General features: G+C 41.4%; 1 protein-coding gene across 4 annotated transcripts in view; it reads left to right on the top strand.

Annotated features, from left to right (window-relative positions):
- SENP6 (SUMO specific peptidase 6) overlaps positions 1 to 24,126 on the top strand; it is a 150,288-nt gene that overhangs the window by 61,935 nt on the left and 64,227 nt on the right. For 3 of the 4 annotated variants that reach the window (XM_054022714.1, XM_054022715.1, XM_054022717.1), the window contains 2 exons: positions 6,457 to 6,527; positions 20,490 to 20,635. In XM_054022714.1, the coding sequence (XP_053878689.1) occupies positions 6,457 to 6,527; positions 20,490 to 20,635 (217 nt within the window). The remainder of the gene's footprint in view (positions 1 to 6,456; positions 6,528 to 20,489; positions 20,636 to 24,126) is intronic. The other variant, XM_054022716.1, reaches the window with a different exon arrangement.

The raw sequence follows: 24,126 nt of genomic DNA, 5'->3' as shown, positions 1-24,126 counted from the left end.
TGTTTGAATTTCATTCTAAATATAGTCATTAATTAAATAAACAAATTATAGCAATTAACCAAAACACAGAGCAAAGAAAAAAAATCTACTATTAAAACTGATTTGGTGCTGTTGTTTCATGTATTTGTGTGGAAACACTAAAGTTTGCCATGTCACATATTTCACGTCACTTGGAAAATGCTGGTTTCTGTTAATATTCTTGTATATAGTTTAAGTATACAAATGTAAATATTTTTGTTCATTTTTAATACTTTATTAAAACCAACCAGGTTATTAATCTGATGTAATTTATTCCACGAGAAAGTAATTTTTTTCTGTTGTGGCAATATAAGCTTGATATTAAAGTTAAATTATGATTAAACTGTACATTTAATATTGAACTAAAATTGAAAATAATTTACATAACTGTTTAAAGTAGCTTTCTTTGGAAATTCAGGATTTAGTGGATTGATTGTAAATCAATAGTATAATATTGTACTTTCTGTTACTTTCCAAAATAAAATTTAAAGGGATGCTGATATGTCAGCCTTGGCCCTCATATTTTAACCTCATAAAGGGTATTAGAACTTTTTCTTTTCCTTGTTTTTTTAATTTTTTAAATGTTCATGGTTATTTTTTTTTTCAATGTTATAGTATGTGGATTTTTAAGAATCAGTTCTTTTCCTATTAGTGTTTGAATCAGGCACAGTAGGGATTGTCAGAAGAATAAATTGTGCATGGTTACAGTCCCAGTTTGTTTGTTTGTTTTTTATTTATTTATTTGTTTATTGTGCAAAAGTGAAGCAGCAGCCTCTGTTAAATGTTACTAAGAACCACCACCAGCAGCTAGGCTCCATAGACATATAAAGTTGCTAGGGGCTTTTTTAAAATTAATGGAGATATCCTATCTCCGAGAACTGGAAGGAACCTTGAAAGGTCATCGAGTCCAGCCCCCTGCCTTCACTAGCAGGACCAAGTACTGATTTTGTCCCAGATCCCTAAGTGGCCCCCTCAAGGATTGAACTCACAACCCTGGGTTTAGCAGGCCAATGCTCAAACCACTGAGCTATCCCTCCCTCTAGCACTGTGGAAAAAATCATAGAGCAGTCCTTGGAGAAATAGGGGCTCTTGGTCTGGTTTTGTGAGCCATGCTTCCTTTTCTCTACTCTGCAACAACATGGCTGCTGAGCCAGAAATTCAGGCTCAGAATCTGACTTTGTAGGATCTCCAAGACAGTAGTGGTTAATCTATGTATGAGATGAAACATAGCTGTGAGAGGTGACTACAACAGCAGGTACACGTCAGGAAGCCTTACGCTTCTTGTACAGAAATTCCACACCAAAATCATATGCTTTGAAAGCTAAAAGTAGTGGGCCCTCCTTGACTGTTTTCTTCTGGCTGAGGTGAAACGTGGAATCGGAGAGTAATCCCGGAAGAACAAATCATTTAGATGGCTAGGAAGTGGCCAAGGGGCAGCATGTTCCATACCCTGCCACTGAACAAAGTGGGCTATTATTTTGTCTTCCTTGTTCCAGGGAGGGCTTGATATTCAGTCCATGTTATCCGCTATTGTCATGTGTTGCTTCTTCTCTGGATTGCTTCCCTCAAATATTGGTGGTTGTTCTACTTGAGGGAACAGAAATCAAAGTTCTTGTTTGTTAAATAAATAAATAAATGGAAAATCTCAAATGAATTGAGTTCCCAGTGTCTGGAACCTGTTAATGATTCTTGTAGAAAAATGTGGAGCTTATAGAATTATTTTTAGGGCGCCTATTATCAAGAGAAATTTGCATATTCCTTTTTGCAACAGTTCATTGGCTACCTCCCGTAGGATCTGCAGGAATTCTACTCAAAGCAGAGTGTTGTACCTGCTATTTGACATGCCCTTGATGCCTCTTCAATTTTGAAGATGACTGGCTTGAGATTTATAAACTGGATTGAACAGAAAGGAGGAATTTGCCTCAAAAATTAAAAAAAAAAAATTAAAAAAATTTCAAATGCTTTCTTGGGCAGATCATAAGATATGTCTTTCAAGTTGTGTGTTTTGTATATCAAACATTGTTTAGTTCTTAAATGATTAGTTGAGAGCAAAAACTAAAATGGAAACCACACAATGAAAATGTACCACCTATTTAAAATTTTCTGTTCTACTGGGGTGGAGCCAAATCTGCTGGTATTAAAGTATGCTGCAAGTAATCCTCCTGGTCATATATGTAACCTTTGTTTTACCAGCTCTAAAAGCTTTCAGTTATTGTTTTATTATTTTCCTGTACAGCTTTTTAGGTGTGTGAGGGTTGTTTAGACTGATTTGAAGCAATTCAAGATTTTTTTGCCATGCCCTCTTGTCATTGTTCCTTAAATGCCACTTTTCTGAGATAGATGGAAAGCCAGGCCTGAAAAGAATACATTTGGGCACTTCTCAAATCTTTACATACCAGCAGTAATCTTAACACATTCTTTCTTTATTTCAGTGAAAGACAAAATAGCAAAATAAAACGCCTAATGAATAGGTAGGACGGTTTTTAAAAAATTCTGTCATCATTCTGAGGTTTACATGGAGGTTATAGATCTGGAGTTGCTGGCATGCATGTAATGCAAACAAGGTCCAATAACTAATTCTGTTGATGGGACAGATGGCCACAAACATTCCCCTTGATATCTTTGGTGGGGGGAAAAATGAGAGTGAGGAATATGAATACTTGGAGCTCGAGTGTAATAAGTTCTGTTTATATTTATGAAGAAATGTATTGATTGTATTTTAGATCTTAAACCTGAAGACTGAGGTCTAACCCACACATTAGACCCAGCAAATTTAACTGAGTTCTGCTGAAAGATCAATGGACAGAGATGATTATTTTATGTTGCATCATGTTAATAACTGTCTAAACCATATGACAGGAACTTGAAAGCTCACAACAAACTGGGAGAGAAATGGAAGCTGGGACCTTTAAATTTCTTTGAGGCTGAGCTTCATTATGAAGAAACATAAGTTTGTCATAATCAAGGGGAATGTGTACACACCAATAAAAAACCCACAGCAACAAGTCTCAGAGCTCATGTCAACTGGCTTGAGCTGCAGGGCTAAAAAAATAGCAGTGCAGATGTTCAGGCTTGGGCTGGAGCCTGGACTTTGAGACCCTCCAGCCCAAGCCTGAATGTCTACACTGTTATTTTTAGCCCTGCAGCTCAAGCCCTGCAAGTCTGAGTCAGTTGAGCTGGATTCTGAGACTTGCTGCCATAGTGTATGTGGTGTTTGTTTTTTATTGCAGTGTAGACATACCCCATGTAGGCCTTTTGGGAATTAAGATATGGTGGCTCCTGTAATTTTGTTTATGGCTAAAATCTATGCTCTTAAACTTCTGAAAAATATAGAATGCTTCAATAAAAAAGGATGTAGAAAAAAACAGCTATTTCAGAATACCTTTTTGCTGATGTCTCCCGTTTGAGGAAGGTTAGAAATTTAGGAAGTATATCCTTTAATGTGCTACAAGTATAATGTAAAATATGTTCTTGTTTTCTTAATGCAGTGTTGTTTTCTCATTCCTGTCTCCCTCATCTCTAGTTGTCATTTGTACGCTATCAGTAAGAGATAGATATGCACAGTTGGCCTTAGGATTTTGGAGAAGGTTAAGGTGATTCTTTTAAGTGATTTCCTCTCCCTGCCCCCCTCCCCCCCCCCCAATATTTTATTCTCATTATAAGCAAAGGACAGCCATCAGGCTTTTGTGCTGCAAAGAAGGAAAGAGCCTCTTATGCTGGCACCTTTGCATAATTGTCAATCTGGGGCTTTTTTTTTTTTTTTTTTTTTCTTCATACAATTTTGGACATGTTTGCTTTTGGCTATTGTTATGTGCTCCTTGTAGTAATTGTTGTAATTGGCAGAAAACTAGATATAACTGTTATAACTGTCCAGTACCTTGAAATGTGACAATGAGCAAGCTTGATGGTGCCTTGCCTTGGCTAAGCGCAAAGCTTACGTTAGGGAGCCTGCAGTATACTGTTGAATGTCATTTTAGTGTTCAACTTATTTTTAATTGTTGTTCAGCAATATATGATAGGAAATGTGAGTTCAGTGATACATATTTTAAAATTTGTATATCAGAAGTATGAATATGCCATGATAAATTGCTATTTCACCTGCTGAATTTACTGTGCATTATCAACTGTGTATGAAGATTGGTCAAGAAAAGTTGAAAAAGGAAGATGCATAAGAGATCTAATTCCTCCTCTCCTCTCCCCCCCCCCCCCCAAAAAAAAAAAATTTACTATGGCATGCTTTAGCTATGCGCAGAGATCTTGAATTGTCAAACTAAGTAGCTTGGTCGAGCACTTAAAAAGTCACTTCATCTTTGATTTCTTAGGGGGGTGTGTGTGTGTCTAATACTTGTACTAAGCCTGTACTCTCTGTTGCATTCAGATATTCAAATACTATCAAATAGTTTTACAAACAGTAATATCAAATATGTGACACAAGTCAAGGCATGTTCTGGTTGTTGAGACGAGGGGATTGTTAAACTAAAATGGTAATAGGCTTGAATCATCCCAGTAGCAAAACTGTTTTATACTTTTATATCTCCTATACTACATTAATATATTCTAGTTCTAGTTATTGCTAATGTTAGTGATAAATGAAATATTCAAGGTACAGCAAGCTAACATAATGCCTAATGACATCTCACATATGCTTTTGCCTTACAGGATTACACCTTAACTGTTTTGGTTATGCTGTGAATCTTTTGCCTTTTTAATTTCTAACAAAACAAATCAAACAAAAAACCCACACATTTTTTATAAATGTGTAAAACTTACTTTTTGGTTCAGTTTACATGCATATTAAAGCACAAACTTTGAAACAGAGTTGCTACACAAACATACTTGTTACAGACACAGAAGCAAAGAAATAAAAAGTTAAGGCACATACCATTACATGTTCTCCTCTTCCACCCCCATGCACAAATCCTATATTATCACAGCATCCATATGCTACATACCATGATCTTCTCAAACTACTCCCTCAACCATCCCTACTGCATAACGCTATCATCAAACTGCCACTACCCAACACTATAAGATATGGGTGTTTGGTGGAGTTGTTTGGTAAAAAGGGTGCCAGAAGGCATTGTAGATAAACCATGTTAGTCAACAATAGAAACCCTGAAAAAAATTCAGCCAGAGACAAATTTCAGACACTTTCAAGTAAGCATTTATTATTTAGAACCAAACAAACTATATATAAAATTCAAAGGACATAACAAATTTGCACTTTGGTGAATTTCCCACATTGAAAAATTAACCGGGGTGGGCAAGGGGAAGGGAATTTATGCTACATACTAAGCTCATTTCAGAATGCAAGCTTAGTGTGTCAGAGCCAGCACCTTTATAATTTTTCTTCAGTTTCCCCATCCAGTACCAGAAACCTCTAGCTAACTCATCAGCACCTTAGTGGAGCTGTACTATTAGTACAAGCTGAGTAAATGCACATTTCATCATTTTTGTGTATAGAATATACAGAATTCTTCCCATTCTGTTTAACAGCAGCTTCTGCAATATAAAAAAAAGTAGACAAAGTGGTAAAATATTTTAAAGTGAAGAAATGCCAAAGTTAAGATAGCACATACACATTTATCTTTTCACATGGAAAATGTTGTGACTTTTCAGAGGTTGCATGCTTGTTTCTAAAAATAATCATAGGGGAAAAAAACAATAAGTAGTAGCCACCCATACCTCCTCTGAGTAGTAATTAATGTTCAGTAAACCTCAATCAGGTTTTATTTAGTTAGCACAAAAAATTGACACTTGCACATGTGAACTGCAGCTATCTCTTTCAGAAGACTGAGGAATTGTTATTAAAGTGCTTGGGTAATATATATATTAAATTGCATATTTTACATTTTAACATTTTCATACCCTTTTAATTTGGCCAAATTACAATGTTTTTACAAAGAAACAGGAACTGTTCCTCTACCAAGTTCAGTTTTCTTATTTCTGCCTGTTTGGGCACTAGATGTCTTTAAAAAAAAAAGAAAAGAAAAGAAAAATGTCTTGATAATAGGAAATGTGTTCTTAGTCACTGTCATTCTAAAAAATGGATCAGTCTTTTTTAAGGTAATTTTTAAAGGGGGGGGGAGGGGGAAACTTTCAGGCAGATACTGGGCCTGGAAAATTTCATCCTGAAATGTGAAAGATCCCAAGTTTTTAGCTGCTGAAAAAGGGAATTGAGGTTGGAAACACTTAGATGAGTGTAGCTAGTATTCTGGCAGTCAGATTTAGGTTATTAATTTGTCTGTATCAGAACAATGAAAAACAGATTTCAGTGTGTGTAGTACATAATAGGAAAAGCTGTTAACTTTCTTAATTCAAATATATACATATTCAGAGTGCTAAAATTCATATTTCTGGGTTTGGTGAAATGTATAACAGTGTCACAATACATTACAATTTCTGTCAAGACTACAACTATATTAATTTTTTTTCCAGAAAAGAATATCCCCCTCATTTTCAGAAGATAGAAATTGACCCTATTAGATTACCTCGGCCTCATTTGGTGGGTAGGTATCCTTAGCGTTTCATTTACTTTAAACTAGGAAGTAAGTCTTTATATTTTTTAATAAAAAACTGCTTTGAACATGTCTGTGCCAAATTCTGTAATCACACCTATGTAAATCTGTAGTATATCCATTGATATCAATAGGATTTCTCTGTATTTATACAGGTGTGTATGAAAGCTGAATCTGGCCCTTTGTGTGGACTGAATTATGCAATAAATGCTGTCATATTATTGTGAATTTCAAATTAGATCTCAATTTTTAAAAGGTGAACTCAAATAAAAAAACTAAACTATTAGTGGTTGAAATGGTATTTCTGTAACACTGCATAAGTGTAGTATATGATGTATCAAACAAGTAAGAATCCCTGCACTGAAGAGCTTAGCTTTGTACAAAAGAGAATGGCAAAATGTCTTTGTAGCTTTATATTCTTCATGGAGCAGCATCTTGAAGCAGGAGACTAAGGGATGGATTTGTTTTTTATTTAACTGTAGTAATTGTTTTGTAATAGCACCCAAAACCCCCACTCGGAGTTGAAACCTCATTCTACTAAGGGGCTGTACAAAGAAGTAGGAAGATTTGAATCCTGTCCTGAAGAGATTACAGCCTAACTTTGAAACAAGACTCAACTAGTAGCAGTCCAACAGACTGGGGGTGGGGAGGAAGTTGAGAATCAACAACTGATTACCTGGTTCTTTGTTAGAGTCCAGGTTAGAGCAACTGGGGGCTGCTCTATCACCAGCTGAGTCTTAGGGACCGTATGCCAGCTGGGGGAGTTTGAGTACATTGCACTTTAGCCATGTTCCCTCTCCTTTCACCCCCTAAGGTAGAGGGGTGAGTCAAAAATGGAATGTGGTGTGGGAGTTGGTGATTAGACCTGTCTCTGTGCCTGATGTGAACTTCCCCATATCAGGGGAATTCTCAGTAGGGAACTGTCAGGTGTTTGTTCCCTTTGCACTGCATAGGCAACTTAATGGGAGTAGAACAGGACAGAGTATATGCCCTTAAATATTGGTTGAGGCCCCTTAAACTTTCTGAAATAATGTTCAGCCCCCAGGCTGAAAAGGCTGGATGCTACTCAATTAGGGAGAGAATCCAGACTAATAGTAACTATTGTTAAAGTATTTTTTTCATGCCTTGAAAATGTTTTATAAGTTAGTTCAACAAACAAAAACCTAGGCGAACTAACACTTCAAGAGTCAATAAACTCCGTGTAAATAACTTGAAATATAAATTGCAAGGTCTATGTAAAACGTATTAGCTATAGCTAAGCAAACTTAGAGTGGAGAAAAGAAGATTGTTTTACTTCCTAAATATGCACACTTTTCTGAATAATCTACATATTTCATGGCTGGTAACTCTTTAAAAAGCTTTGTATTTCTCAATGATTTACCTTTTGTGCATGCTGGTTTATATGTTTAGTGTCCTGAGTCTGAGTGAAACAGATATCATGATGCTTCTTAATGGATGGATAATATTAAAGGAAATGCAGAAAGAGAAACCAGGAGTTGTAAAATATGAGAAAAGAGGAAAAGGAGGAGTGTTAGATACTTGAATGTCAAAAGTGGTGGATAAATCAAGAAGAATGAAGAAGTGCCCTTTCAGTTTGGCTAAGAGGAGTTTGTGAATCAGTAACTGGTTAAAAGACAGGAAACAAAGGGTAGCAATAAATGGTAAGTTTTCAGAATGAAGAGAGGTAGATAGTGGTGTCCCCAGGGATCTATATTGGGGCCAGTGCTGTTCAACATATTCATAAAGATCTGGAAAAAGGGGTTAATAGTGAGGTGGCAAAGTTTGCAGATGATACAAAATTATTCAAGATAGTGAAGTCTGAACAGACTGTAAAGAGTTCCAAAGGAATCTCACTAAACTGGGTGACTGGGGCAACAAAATGGCAGATCAAATTCCATGTTGACAAATGTAAAGTATTACATATTGGAAAGCATACAGAATGATGGGGTCTAAATTAGCTGTTACCACTCACGAAAGATCTTGGAGTCCTTGTGGATAGTTCTCTGAAAACATCTGCTCCATGTGCAGTGGCAGTCAAAAAGGCTAATTGTATTAGGAACAATTAGAAAGGGGATAATGAAACAGTAAGTATCATAATGCCATTAAAATCCATGGTATGCCAAAAACCTCGAATACTGCATGCACTTCTGGTCACCATATGTCTAAAAAGCTATATTAGAAATGGAAAAGGTAACAGAGAAGGGCAACAAAAATGATTAGAGGTATAAAAAAGTTTCCATATGAGGAGAGATTAAAAAAACTGGGACTGTTCAGCTTTGAAAAGAATGATGGGGGGAGGATATGATAGAGGTCTATAAAATCATGAATGGTGTGGAGAAAGTAAATAAGGAAGTGTTATTTACTCCTTCACTTAACACACGAACCCAGGGGTCACCCAAAGACATTAATAGGTATCTGGTTTTAAACAAGTGAAAGGAAGAAGTTCTCCACACATGCACAGTCAATCTGTAGAACTCATTCCCAGGGGATGTTGTGAAGGTCAAAAGTATAACGGAGTTCAAAAAATAATTAGATAAGCTCATGGAGGATAGATCCATCAATGACTACTAGCCAAGATGGTCAGGGGGCGCAACTGCATGCGCTGGGTGCCCCTAAGCCTCTGACTGCCAGATGCTGGATTGGATGACTCCATTTGATAATTGCTCTGTTCTGTTCATTCCCTTTGAAGCATCTGGGAATTGGCCACTGTTGAAAGACAGAGTACTGGGGTAGATGGACCATTGGTCTGATCCAGTACGGCCATTCTTATGTTCTTGTGTTGCTGTCATTCACCCACGTCCTCCTCATCAACATTCCTCTGTGATTTTTGACTCCTGGCTCTCTCTCTTTTCCTCTCCTCATAAACTCTCACACACTCTTCTTTGGTGACTTCAGCTTCCATGTTGATGACTCATTTGACCCATTTAGCTGCATGTTTCCTCATCTTCACCTCTTCTTTCAACCTGCAGCCATGGTTCAAGTCTCCCATTCACCAAAGAGCTTGTTCACTTAACTTGTTCTTCCTCTAGCACTGCTCTCTCTCTGTTGTCAAGTTCCACCTCTCTGACCATCACCTGGTCTCATTCACCATCACATATCAACCCCCCCTGGCCTGTCACTTGGCTTTTACACAACTTCCAATCCATCAGCATTGATTTTCTCATCTGCTCTCAGCCTTCTCCTCCCTGCCCTCTCTTCCCATGATATGTTTATTGGTTCTCCCCATGCTTCATTCTCCTCCACCCTTAACTCTTTTGCACGTCTTTCCCAGTGCAATGTCTGCCTTGCCAACCCTTAGAGCTGTCTCATTCCCAACATCTGCTTCCTCTGCTCCTGCTCTAACACTGCAGAGCTTCTCTTGTGAAAATCCTAGGACCAGATTGACTTCGTAATGGTGGAAAATCATTCTTTCCTCTTTCAGTTCTATAATCTTCCAAGCTAAGCAACTATACTTCTTCAATTTAGCTGAATCCCACATCCACAATCCCAGACACCTTTTTTCTACTTTTAACTTACTCCTCAAATCTTCCCCACCTTTTGCCTCTACTTTAGTGATTCATGCACATTAAATCCAGAAGGGACCACTGTGATCATCTAGTTTGACCTCATGCATAACTCAGACCATAGAACTTTCTCAAAATAATTTCTGTTTGAGCTAGAGCATATGGTTTAGAAAAAACATCCAGTGATGCTTGGATTCTCTGTCACTGGAAAATTTTAATCACGATCTCTGGTAATCTGTTTCAGTGATCAATTATCACTGTTAAAAATTTACAACTTATTTCCATTTTGAATTTCTCTAGCTTCAGATTATAATGATTGGATCTTTTTATGCCTTTTCCTGCTAGATTGAAGAGCCCATTATCCTAATCTGTGATCAGATCATCCCTTAACCTTTTTTTTTTTCCTTCCCTCCTTTTAAGCAAAATAGACTCAGGGAGCTCAGCCACTATAAGGCAAGTTTTCCAATCCTTAATCGTTCTCATGACCCTTCTTTGAACCCTCTCCAATTTATCAACATTTGTCTTGAATTGAGGACAGAAGAAATGGACACGCTGTTACTGCAGAGGTCGCAGTATTGCAGCAGTGCCAAATACAGAGGTAATATAACCTCTGTTCCTACTCCAGAGTCCCTTGTTTATACATCCCAGGATTATATTAGCCAGAGGCGCCAACTTCCTAATGTGCTGGGGGATGCTCTGGCCCACCCCCACTCCACCCCTTCCCCCAAGCCCGCCCTGCCTCTTCCTGCCCCAGTCCACCCCCTCTGTACCTACTGTGGGCTGATCTGTGGTTCCAGGAACGGACTCCTGAGTCATCTCAGGATGCATTTGTAAATCTGTGGTAGAGATCATCCTCAAATTGTGGGATGGACAGTTATGACAACCACATTACAAATGTGACAGACAAGGCCCCCACTGACTTGGTTTGGACACACTTGGGTTCCACCACTCCAGTGGTGGTATTGTTACCCTTGGGCAGCCCATAGACCCAGTTTTCTAGATCCTTGAGAGTCTTCCTTGGGGGGAGGGATAGCTCAGTGGTTTGAGCATTGGCTGCTAAACCCAGGGTTGTGAGTTCAATCCTTGAGGGGGCCACTTAGAGATCTGGAGCAAAATCAGTACTTGGTCCTACTAGTGAAGGCAGGGGGCTGGATTCGATGACCTTTCAAGGTCCCTTCCAGTTCTAGGAGATGGGATATCTCCATTAATTCTATTCTTTTCCTCTATCCCCCTGGAAGGCAATCTTCCTCAGCTTCCCTTTCTAGACCCCCTGATCCTTGAGAGGAGACCTTTGAGGAGCAGGAAGCAAGGTTGGATAAAGAAATTACTCCAGCAACACACATTTCACAGTTTCCAGATGAAACTGTGATGCCTCCTCCACCATATAGGGCAGACAAATTCAAATGATTTCAAGACCTCACCAAGAGAGTGGTGGACTTGCTTCAGATCTCCCTTGTATTGCACTCCAGATCAACGAGGCCATACTAGACCCAGCCAAAATCATCTGGCAAACACTGGCCATAATAACATCCATATGCAAAAGGGCAGACAAAAAATATTTATTATGTCACCTCTAAAGACGTGGACTTTCTTTTTTCCCTTCCATCACCGAACTCCCTTGTGGTAGAGGCTATAAATGAACGTGGCAGAGTTCTAAACCAACACCTTATGACAAGGTTTAGAAAAGACTGGACTTATTTTGACAGAAAATTGTACTCCTCAGCAACCCTGCAGTTCAGGACTGCAAGTGATCAGGCCTTGATGGTGAAATAGAATCACATCAATTATGGGAAACTCAGTTCCTTTATTGATCATCTCCCAAATGATCAAAGAGAGCAGTTCCAAGCTATCATTGCCAAGGGCCAGCTTCTGGCAAGGACAGGACTACAGACTGCATTAGATGCCATGGATACAGCTGCCTGCTCCATATCAATGGTGGAAGTAACAACGAGATCTTTGTGGCTTTACAGTGGAGGACCTTCCATTTGAAGGATCCAAACTCTTTGTGGAGAAGACAGACGCTTTGCTCCACACACAGAAGGACTCGAGCCACATTTCAATCTGTGGGGATCTACATACACAGAAAATAAAGTACAGCAAATTGCAGACATCATAAAGATCCTAACCAGCTCAGTTCCCACCACCCCAGTGACACTACGAACCGCAGCGAAAAAGACGAGATACCAAAACAAAAGTCAACATCCCCCCCTAAACTTCAATTGTACAGCTCTCAACGTCGAAACATCAATTTGGAGACATTGGTCGAGGCCCAAAACTATCACTCTCACTATCAATTGCTGCAAAACTCAAACTATCTACGTCTCTTCGGACACTGCCTTGTTCTTTTTCAACAAAACTGGGAAAGGATAATGGCCCTACCTACTTGTCTGATGTTATCTCCAGTGCTTATTTCAGCATTGCGGAGTCCCAAAAATAGATTTATTTGTCACTGCCAAAACCAAAAATTGCTCCCAGTACTGCTCCATAGCCGGTTTGGGACATCATTTGCTAGGAGATGCCTTCATCTTTCACTAGAACACAGGTTTGCTTTACACCTCTCCTCCAATTCCTGTCATATTGAAGGTCCTGCTCAAGATAGGATGAGAGAGAACAAAAGTTATTCTCATAGTTTCCACGTGGCCAAGACAAACTTACTCAGTTAGTTAGCGGTTAGCCAGTCAATCACTCTTCAGTCCCTTCCTCATCTCCTTTCTCAGAACACTGAACAGATCCGCCATCCCAATTTATAGGTTCTTTGATTATAGTTTGTCGATAGTTCGAAAGCATAGAGATGTCCTGTTCAGAGGATGCGAAAGAGGTACTATTACATAACAGAAAAATGACTTGTCACAAGTATATGCAGAAGTGGAAAAGATTCCAAATCTGGTGTGACTCAAAACACATTACCACCACATGCTCTCCCCTCCCGCTAGTACTAGACTACATCCTAGGTCTAAAAAAGTCAGGATTATCTCCAAGTTCAATAAAGATATACCTCGCAGCCATAACTGCCATTTCATCATAATATAGATGGCTACTCCTTATTCACTCATCCTACAACAGAAAGATTCCTCAAGGCTCTGGGTAACTTCTTGCCACAACTCAGATGTCTTACATCAACATGGAGCATTAACCTGATCCTTAAGTGCCTTAACAAGCCTCCTTTTGAACCCACGGTCACATGCTCGCTTGTATATCTATCTATGAAAACAGCATTCCTAATAGCCATCACCTTGTCTCAGCTAACTGGGGAATGGCACACCCACCCTTCACAAAACATTTTTTTTGTTTAGCTATAAGATCACACTGAGGCCACACTCAAAGTTCCTCCCAAAGTTTCTCTGCCTTCCATATCAGCAAACTTATTCACATCTCAACTTACTTGCCAAAGCCCCACCGTGACAAGAGAGAAGCAATATTACATACACTCTGTCAGGAGAGCTTTGGTGTTCTATTTGGATAGAACAAAAAACTTCAGAAAATCTGCTAAACTGTTCTTTTTGATTGCAGAGAGGTCTAAAGGATCCTCAGTCTTAAAATTAAAGGCTCTGTAGATAGATCTTGAACTGCATGTGACAAAGTTCCTCCTCTGCCTTGGTGGGTCCTGCGCTTATTGGCAGATTTGCTCGCTTCAGAGATTCACGGCAGCCCTCAGTTTGGTCACTTTTGCTAGTGGCCCAAATCTGCCATTCATTCAGCTAACCTCATCACTGGCCAGCATGGGGAAAGGGGAGGAGAACAATCCCTGCAGTCTCTGCTCACCCACCTAGTGGGTCGAGGGACAGGCCAGGGACCTTCCCCTCTGGTGGGACTCACAGTCCAGGTCAACTCCTCTTGTATCAAATAGGGAGTTGGGCGGATGGGGGGGGGGGAACCCGGGCCCGCCCTCTACTCCGGGTTCCACCCCAGGGCCCTGTGGATTGCAGCTGTCTACAGTGTCTCCTGTAACAGCTGCATGACAACTACAACTCCCTGGGCTACTTCTCCACGGCTTCCTCCCAACACCTTCTTTATCTTCACTGCAGGACCTTCTTCCTGATGCCTGATAACGCTTGTACTCCTCAGTCCTCCAGCAGTACGCCTTCCCATTCTCAGCTCCTCGCATGCCCCTCACTAACTGAAATGAGGTCCTTTTTAAACCAGGTGCCTGATTAGCCTGCCTGTCTTAATTGGCTCCAGGTGTCCTAATTAACCTGCCTACCTTAATTGGTTCCAGCAACTTCCTGATTGTTCTGGAACCGTCTATTATCTTACTCAGGGAAAAGGGACCTGCTTAATCTGGGGCTAATGTATCTACCTTCTATCACTCTCCTGTAGCCATCTAGCCTGACCCTGTCCCATGCATTACCTATTGCTATTATACCCTCAATCTTCAACCTCCATCTGCAGTTTGAACTCATTCCACGAGATCCATTTCCATTCCTATAGCCTTCATGAAAAACGTTCGAATCACCGAAATAGGTAGAGCAGCAACTTGGGCATCTGCTCTTACTTTTGCGGAACATTATGCGATCACCTATGACTTGACATCAGATTCTATATTTGGATCCATATTTTTTATCATCAGTACAAGACTACTTTGACGCCCCAACCCTCCATTTACTGCTGTAGAGTCACCTACAATGGTGCACCTGTAGAGACATTACTCAAAGAAGAGGAGGTTACTTACCTTGTGGAGTAACTGTGGTTCTTCGAGATGCATGTCCCTATGGGTGCTTCATGACTCGCCTTCTTCCCACAACCCAACGCTATCTACTTCAGAGCTCTTAATAAGGGCTCTGTGATAGAGAAGGAACTGAAGACGGTTCACCTGTTCAGCACTAGATAATCGCAAGGCATGAGACAGAGACAACACGTGTGCGGTCCAAACGGACACTGCTACCTAAAATCTCTGAGCTGAGGCATAGGGACTCGGATACACCTGTAGTGGAGCATCATAGTGGGACAACTCTAGAAAAACTAGAGTTACTGCACAAGGTGAGTAACCCCTTTTTCCTTCTCCTGTCCAGCCCTCCATGCTACCTCCTAGCTCAAACACTGTGGGCAACACTATCATCCTGCCTGTTGCTCAGTCCCATAACCTGGGTGTCATCTTTGACTATGACCTGGACCTGGACCTAGACCTACCCAGGCTATGTCTAAATCTTGCCGATACTTTCTGCATAACAGCTGTAAAATACAGCCTTTCCTATTATTCCTCAGATCTGAAATTCTTATCCAGGCTATTACCTCATGTCTCAATTACTGCAATTTTTTTCTCTGGCCTTGACAAATGCAGTCTTATCCCACTCATATCCATTCAAATGCTGTTGCAAAGGTCATTGTCCTAGCCCTGCGGTTCTCAAACTTCATTGCACCATGACTCCCTTCTGACAACAAAAATTACTATGTGACCCCAGGAGGGGGGTATCGAAGCCTGAGCCCACCCAAGGGTGTGTGTGGAGGGGGCAAAGCCCAAGTCCCACCGCCTTGGGTGGGCGAGCTGGCCAAAGATGAAGCCCAAGGGCTTCAGCCCTGGGCAGGGGGCCTGTAACCTGAGCCCAGCCGCCCAGGATTTATGATCTCGGGCTTCAGCTTTGGCCCCAGGCGGTGGGGATTGGGTGTTGGCCCTGGGCCCCAGCAAGTCTAATGCCAGCCCTGACAACCCCATTAAAACAGGGCCACGACCCACTTTGGGGTCCTGACCCATAGTTTGAGAATCATTGTCCTAGCCCAGTGATTCTCAAACTTTTGTACTGGTGACCCCTTTCACACAGCAAGCCTCTGAGTGTGACCCTCCCCCACCATTATAAATGCTGCCGGCAAAGCAGGGTTTGGGGTGGAGGCTGACATCTCGCAACCCCCCACATAAAGTCACGACCCCCTGAGGGGTCCCGACCCCCAGTTTGAGAACCCCTGTCCTAGCCCATTGCTTTGACTATGTCACCCCTCTCTTTGCATCCCTCCATCAGCTTCCCCCTCTGCTGCATCACATATAAGCCACTTGTCTTCACTTTGAAGGCCCCTCCCAGCCTGTTCCCACTCTATCTATCACGTCTCATTCACTGTTAAGAGGTTGATGTCCACCTCCAGTCAGCCAATAATGCCAGTCTCTATCGCCCACTTGTTAAATTTTCAAACAAGCACCTTTGTGCTTTCTCCGTGCTGTCCCTCGTGCTTAGGAGGAGCTCCCCATAAACATCTGTAAAGCTAATTCATCCTCATTCAAGCCTTCCTTAAAACTACAAAAAAATTAACAGTTAGGCTGTTGGTGTGCTGAGACTTCTGGCTATCATGCTGATCAGTATTGTTTCCTTGTACACCCCTGTTGGCCTGTCTTCTGTCTCTTTTCTTATACTTGCATTATAAACTCTCTGCGGCAGGGACCATCTTTTTTTGTTCTGTTTTTGTACAGCATTTAGGTCATTGGGATTCTGGTCCAAGTCCAGGACTCCTAGGTAATGTGGTATTACAAATATATAATAATAGTATATTGGAGGTATTGAGTTTCCTTGGTAGGGATCCAGATTATCAAAGGAGAACTTGAGGTAATATGCTTTTTTACCCAACCGACAGTGTCCTAATGATTCTGCTGGAATTATTTCTCATTTTATGTTAATATTAACTGAAATATGTAAACATTTTTAACTTTAAATTCTGTATATGACTAGAATCCTCTTAAAGTTCAATTATTTCTTGATTGAAAATAGATCCTTCTCTAAATGTAAGAGTCAATGATCCATGAGTTGTCAGGGAGATGGGGATGAGAGGGAGAATGGGACAATCAGTACTTCGTTTAAATGGCATGTATATGTATTTTAAATAGTGTAGCCTTAAAAGAAAGTTCTAATGTAAAATAAAATATTATAATCAAATGCAATTAGAGTAAATTGCACATTTTTATTAAAATAATCTTGAAATGAGAAGCCATTATTTTTACAACATTGTGCAAAGTAGCCCTGAAAAGAATAGCCTATCTGAAAATATTGTAAACTAGGGCATTTTTGCATTAAGGATTTTTTGTACTAGTATAGCTATGCTAGTGCAGCTCCATCAGTATAGATGAGCTCCACCTTTGTAAATTAGGGCTTGCGCAGAAACAGCTTATACCAAAGCATAACATCTACACTGGGTTTGTACCAGTGGAAAAACTCCCTATTAAGACAACACTTGGTATTTCACAGTTGCTCCAAGTAAGTGCTCCCATCAGTAGATTTCCTATGGAAATCACCACCTCCTTGGCTGGCCTGGCCTTTCCTCATTTCTGAGGTTGCGTTGGCTCTGAGCTTTTCATGGTAAAGCAGAAGCTGTAGGAGTCATGTACCATTTCCTTTTCTTTATTCTTGGCAGAGTCTCCATTGCCAGAGACTGGGTTCTTCTGGTGTGGAGTGAAGTTAGTAAGGTGTTTTCAAGACAAGGTCGCCTGCTAGGAAATAATATTAAAATTACAGATTTCACTGCGGCACACCCCAGGTCCATTTATAAAATGGGAATCTGCAAATGGTGACTGATTTCTAAAACAAAAAGTTCAACATTTTTCTTTTGGTGTTTTTTTTTTTTTTTTTTATTTTATTCTTTATTTCGAAAATTATTAGTAGGGCCCTACCAAATTCACGGCCATGAAAAACGCATTACGGACTGTGAAATCTGGTCTCTCCCCATGAAATCTGGTCTTTTGTGTGCTTTTGACCTATACTATACAGATTTTACGGGGGAGACCAGTATTTCTGAAATTGGGGATCCAGGCCCAAAAGGGAGTTGCAGGGGGGGTCATAGTATTATTTTAAGGGGGCTGCGGTATTGCCACCCTTACTTCTGCACTGTCTTCAGAGCTGGGTGGCCAGAGGTGGTGACTTGGCCCGGCACCCAGCTCTGAAGGCAGCACCCCACCAGCAGCAGCGCAGAAGTAAGGGTGGCCATACCATACCATGCCATCCTTCTGTGCTGCTGCTGATGGTGGTGGCTCTGGCTTCAGAGCTGGGCTTCCAGCCAGCAGCCGCCACTCTCCAGCTGCCCAGCTCTGAAGGCAGCGCTGTCACTAGCAGCACTACAGAAGTAAGGGTAGCAGTACTGTGCCCCTCCAACCCCCCATTTGGATCAGGATCCATACAATTACAACACCGTGAAATTTCAGATTGAAATAGCTGAAATCATGACATTTACAATTTTAAAAAATCCTATGATTATGAAATTGACCAAAATGGACCATAAATTTGGTAGGGCCCTAATCATTAGCTATTCCTCTATGTAGTTGAAACTTGATGGGGTGTTATGTCTATTGGTTACAGCTAGTTTTACTTCACTAGCAAAGTTGTCACTTAACCATTCATAAGTTTACAATGCCATTCAGCCATGCAGATATGGTTCAATGGCATGATGAATCAGACACACATAATATTACTTTGGGGGTAACAATAAAAAAGAGACAAACAAATAGTCAAAAAAGGGAAGGTGGAGATGGGGAAGAAGAAAAGGAAAAAGCTAATAGCTCACGGAATGCCAGACTTTGATTCCACCTGATCTATCTCCGCATTCTTTATCCAAATGTATCAAGAAATGGAGTCCAGATGTCTTCAAATTCATATAATTGCTCTTCTTTCTTTCACTGCTAACTCATACAGGTACAAATGGCATTGCTATATTCTGGGTATAAGCCTACTTCTCCATTTTTGTAAAATCATGCAGCTGGTAGTCATTACAGTCCTCAAGAACCCAAGTTTTTGTGATGGCGTTACTCCCAGTGTAGTAGGTACAGAACCTACGATATAACTTTCAGCTAAGATTTGGTTGCTGAAACGAAGCACTATTTTCACTCTTGTGCATATCTCTTTCCACGGCTGCCTGACAGTTGGACAGTCTCATAGCATATGTATCTGAGTTCCTTTTTCTTTATTACAGTGCCAACAAACATCAGAGGACAAGACTCTATCTTGCTCAACCTTTGTGGCATCGAGTCTATTTTGAATAGAATCTTTTGCTGTGTCGGGTGTAGCTTGAGATCCACAGAAGCATTTTTAACATATAGTCTGCCACTGGGGTTCTTTTACGGGCTGTGATAACTCCCCTTCGTATGCTTTCACAAAGCACTCCAGACCACTGGAATTTTTCTTTGTTAGTAAAGCATACATAGTGAACATAGGCTTGGGGGAGATTATGAAGCATTCCAAGGTCCCCAGTAGCTCTGGGGCCTGTGACAGTCCTAGGGCATCCAGACCAAATTGATACATTAGCAAGTGTGTTAGTTGTAAGGACGGCCACTCTACTGAGGGTGGCAGGTCATATGGTTTCTTTAGTGTTTAGAAAAGAGACAAGAGCCTTTATCCTTGACTAGTTGGGAAATCTGTTTCATGCCCTTGCTCAGCTAGTTCTTTGTAATTATAGTTCCCTCTTCCACCCCCCGCCCCCTCAAATTTTCAAGTTTGAGTTACACTCGATAGGTACTTTGTGGTGAGGATGAAATTGGTACCTCTTAGCTAGGATAGTCCAGACCCTCCTCGCAGCCACCACTGTAGGCACCTTATTTTTTTTTTTTCCATTGGACAAAAAGAAGCACCCAGGAGCTCCTTGAGAGGAATTGGATGCATTAATATTCTTTCCGCTTCCTCCTGTATAGATATAAGGGTATTAGAATGCTGGAACCAATTTGACATCTGTAGCATGATAAAAGCACAATAGTAATTTTGTAGGTCTGGGAGCGCAAACCCACCTTTTGGCTATAGGGAGCTGGAGTTAATGGGCATTGATTAGACAGAGGGATATAGATAGAATATAGAGTAGTCTAGGCAGAATATTCATTTTTATTGCACTAACCGTTCCATACAGGCTCAGGGAGAGTGGATGCCACATATTTATATAACTAGTTATTTGACAGAGGACAGATTCCAAACTAGTGAAGATTAATAAATTTATGTTTCTTGGTACTTGTATATTGAGGTACTTAATTGCATCAGTTTGTCTATGGAAAAAGCCCAACTACATGACAACAGAGAAATAGTTCTGATTTTTCCCAATTTATTTTGTAACCAGATATTGCTCTGAATTTTTGAATTAATGATAGGGAGGTTGGAATAGTGGTTTCTGGTTTTGGATGTATGCAAAAGGGTATTGTCTGCATATAACATCAGTTTATACTCCATGGAACCAAGTTGTATGCCTCAGATATTTTAATGAGCCTGTACAGCTATTGCCAGGGGCTCAAGAGCCAAATAAAAAAGTTAATGGGGCCAGCAAACACAATTTTCTAGTACCCCAGAAAAGGCTGAAGAGGTCACATTGTTGGTTGTGATATGGGGGACTGGGTAAAAATATAACAGTTGGATCCAGGAACTAAATATCGGTTCCAATCCAAATTTTTCTACAGTGTAAATCATATACCTCCAGCCCACTCCTGTCAAAAGTCTTTTCTGCATCTAAAGCTAATACATTGATTTCTCTGTGTTAATTTATTTGATTTTTTTTTTTCCTCCCATAGAAAGTATAATGGAGAACACGGAAGAGTCAGGATCAGAATCGGAATCTGAAATTAAGAGGAAGGTACAACAGAAACATCACTGCAGTTCATGTCAATCTGATTTGCCTCTGTCTCCTGCTACAAAAAACTGTTTAACCCACTTAGAGGTGGGTTAGATACACAATGCAAAATTCTATTTTAACTTCAGAAACGAGTAGCATCAGTAAGACACAGCTCAAGTTTCAGAGTGGAAATAGTTACAGTTTTAAAAGTGTTTGTAACTGGGAACAGAATGTTTCAGTGATTTAAAATATGTTTATCTACCACTCTGACACATCCAAATTGTAAAGAGTCAATATTGGTACTGTGTATACCTTTATAATATTTATTTCTTCAAATGATGATCCCTGTTTTATTCTGTGGAGGGTAATATGCATGTGCCATGCATCCGGAGATTTTGGGAAGTAGTAGTATCCATTGGTCTGCGAATGCACCCTGGGTCTGCGCATGCACCCTTGATTTGGTAGGAGGTGATAAAGGGCAGGGTGGACCGCCTGTGCCCGCAGTCCCTTCTCACAGCCACATGGTCTGAATCGGAGCCTCAATTGTTTTCTCATCTCTTGGAATGTTCTTTCTAAAACACAGAAAAAAGACTTGTATATAGTTAGTATGTTAGTCAACGATGCTATTCTCCAACAGCCCCACACTGTCTGGCATACCCTGGCCACCTGTTCACCCACCCCAGAAGGGGGTGGAAAAGAGATGCTATGTATTGGGTGAGAAAAACTCAGATCCCTTCACCAACCCCCCAATTCCCTGGTTATTCAAGCAGCAACGGAACAGGCCAGGCAACATCATCTGTGTTCTACTCCAACTGAGAAGGCGGGTAGGAGATTGGACCTCGTGGGTTGTAAGATCTTTTCTTAAGCTAGCCTTCAGTTTTGGCTCTAGTTACCTTGCTTTACTAGCAAAATATGACTTTCTGAACTATGACCAGTTAGTGGACTTTGCTGACAAACTTCCCCAGCAGGACCTTGCCCTATTCCATACTATCTTAGAGGAAGGCAAATTGGTTGCCAGGACAACGCTCCAGGCCGTAGTGGATTCGGTGGACACATCTTCACGCACTATGGCCACAGGGATAGTCATGAGAAGAGTACCCTGGTTGCATTTGTCTGGGAGGTGCAGAATACCATTGAAGGCCTCCCTTTCAATAATTCTCTCCTCTTCAACCCAGAGACTGATGATTACCTTCACTCCCTCAAGGACTCCAGACTACTCTGCGATCACTGGGTGTATATATACACACCAGCACCCAAATGAAAGTTCAACCACCCACCCCTTGAACAACAGTTCAGAACTCCTCAATTCTTTGAGCAACCCTACGAGCCTCCTTTTAAGAATCAGAAGACCCAACAATCCCATCCACCTGGTCCGTCAGCGCAGTCTTCAACACCGTGTACTCAGTCTTTGCATAAGTGATATTTCTGAGTGCATTTAGAGAGCCAACAACCACCTTGCATTCCACCATTCATACAACCCACCCTCTCTGGGGAACATCTAGCACTCTTTTTCTACCAGTCTGAAGTGTGATAACGGACAAGTGGGTTCTGGATGCCATTCAACATGGCTGTGTGATCAAGTTCATGATACTACCTCATCCACATCCCCCGTCCTGCCTCTGGGACCACTCCCATGATAGTATCCTCGCCCTAGAGGTAGATGCCCTCCTTCAAAGGGGAGCGACGGAACCTGTTCCCATGACCTTTTGAGGCACAGGGTTCTAGTCCACTTATTTCCTGGTACCTAAGAAAAAAGGAGGATGGAGACCAATCCTAGATCTGTCATCTCACTCACTTCATACGTGGACCAAAGTTTTCTATGGTCACTCTTGCAGCCAATTATACCCTTGCTAGAAAGAGGCACATAGTTTACGGCTTTTGATATGCAAGACACTTACTTCCACATATTCATCCTATCCACAGAGGGTTCTTGAGATTCATGGTAGGCTCTCGACACTTCCAATACAGGGTTCTGCCATTTGGACTCGTTACTGCTCCACGGGTCTTTAGCAAGGTTTTCTCTGTAGTGGTTGCACACCTCCAGTGTCGAGGGATCTTTAGGGTATGTCTACACTTGCTGGTAGATCGGCCCTGCTGCAGTCGATGCAGCGAGTGTTGATTTAGCGGGTCTTGTGAAAACCCGCGCTCCCATCGATTTGTGTACTTCACCTCCCCGAGAAGCATAAGGGAAGTCAACAGGAGACGCTCTCCCGTCGTCACAGCACAGTGTAGCCACTGCGGTAGGTGGATCTAACAACATCTACTTCAGTTACATTATTCACGTAACTGAAGTTGCGTAAGTTAGATTGATTTACCATGGTAGTGTAGACCAGCCCTTATATTCCCCTATCTCGATGACTGGCTGCTAGCAGCATGATCCAAACAGGAGGCTCAAGTATCTACCTCCCTGCTGCTTCTACTGCTCTCTTTCCTGGGCATCAACAACAAAAAATTGACATTAAACCCCACACAGTTCCTAGAGTTCATTGTGCCATGCATCTATGCGGTCTCTGCATGTGCCTACCCTACCAGAGGACAGATTCCAGACCCTGTTAGAGCTGATTACTATGGTGACTTCCAGTCCTTCTGTTCCTGCCAGAACTTGCCTTTCCCTTTTTGGTTACATGGCGATGTGAACGTATGTCACCTCCTTCGCTTGTCTCTGCTTTCTCTGTGGCTACAGAGAGCCTATTCTCCTACGAACCATTCCATGGACCTTCTACTGACTATCCCATTCACACACACCCCACCACCACCACCACACACACAGCCAAGATTCTCTTCTTGTTTTCAATGGTGGAAGGACCAATTCAAGTTTGCACCAGGATACCCTTCCTTCAGTCTTCCCCATGCACAATGATCATCACAGATGCATCACTCAATAGATGGGGTGCCCACATATGCTAGCACCTGACACAAGGAACTTGGACTGCTCAGGAATCCAGCATGCACATCAACATCCTGGAGCTTGGGGCAGAAAGGAGTGTGTGTCGTGCATTTCTCCTGTCTATCCACTCCCGTCGAGTTCTCATCATGTTAGATGATACCACTACCATTTACTACGTAAACAAGCAAGGGGGCACAAAGTTGCCAGCACTTTGTGCAGAGGCGGTTTGCTTGTGGAACTGGTACATCGCACACAATATCCTGTTTTCCGCATCTTATCTTCCGAGGACTCCGAACATGATTGCGGACTCTCGCAGCAGGAAATTCGTGACCAACCACAAATGGGAACTTCACAACTCTGTAGTCAATGACATTTTTGACTGATGGGGAACTCCGATCAGGGACCTCTTTGCCTCCCACACCAACAGCAAATGCATCCAGTACTGCTCCAGGGAAGGGCTCTGCACCCATTCCCAAGACACTGTCCTAGTCATATGCTAGTTGGACCACATCAATTATGCCTCTCTTCCTCTACCGCTCCTGTCCCGTATCTGCCACAAGATCAGACGGGAGAGAGCTCTGGTCATCCTGATCGACTTGTTCTGTCCTCTTCAATTCTCATTTTTCCCTCTTCTGGATGTCAGCATGTCCTCCGTTTCTCCTTCTGGCTTTTCTGGAACTGCTCATGCAACTCAATGGCAGGATCAGAC

The sequence above is a fragment of the Malaclemys terrapin genome, chromosome 3 (genome assembly GCF_027887155.1).
Source record: "Malaclemys terrapin pileata isolate rMalTer1 chromosome 3, rMalTer1.hap1, whole genome shotgun sequence".
In the NCBI taxonomy this organism is placed as follows: domain Eukaryota; kingdom Metazoa; phylum Chordata; order Testudines; family Emydidae; genus Malaclemys; species Malaclemys terrapin.
Note: the sequence above shows the minus strand (reverse complement) of the source record. Positions and strands in the feature narration are given on the sequence as shown.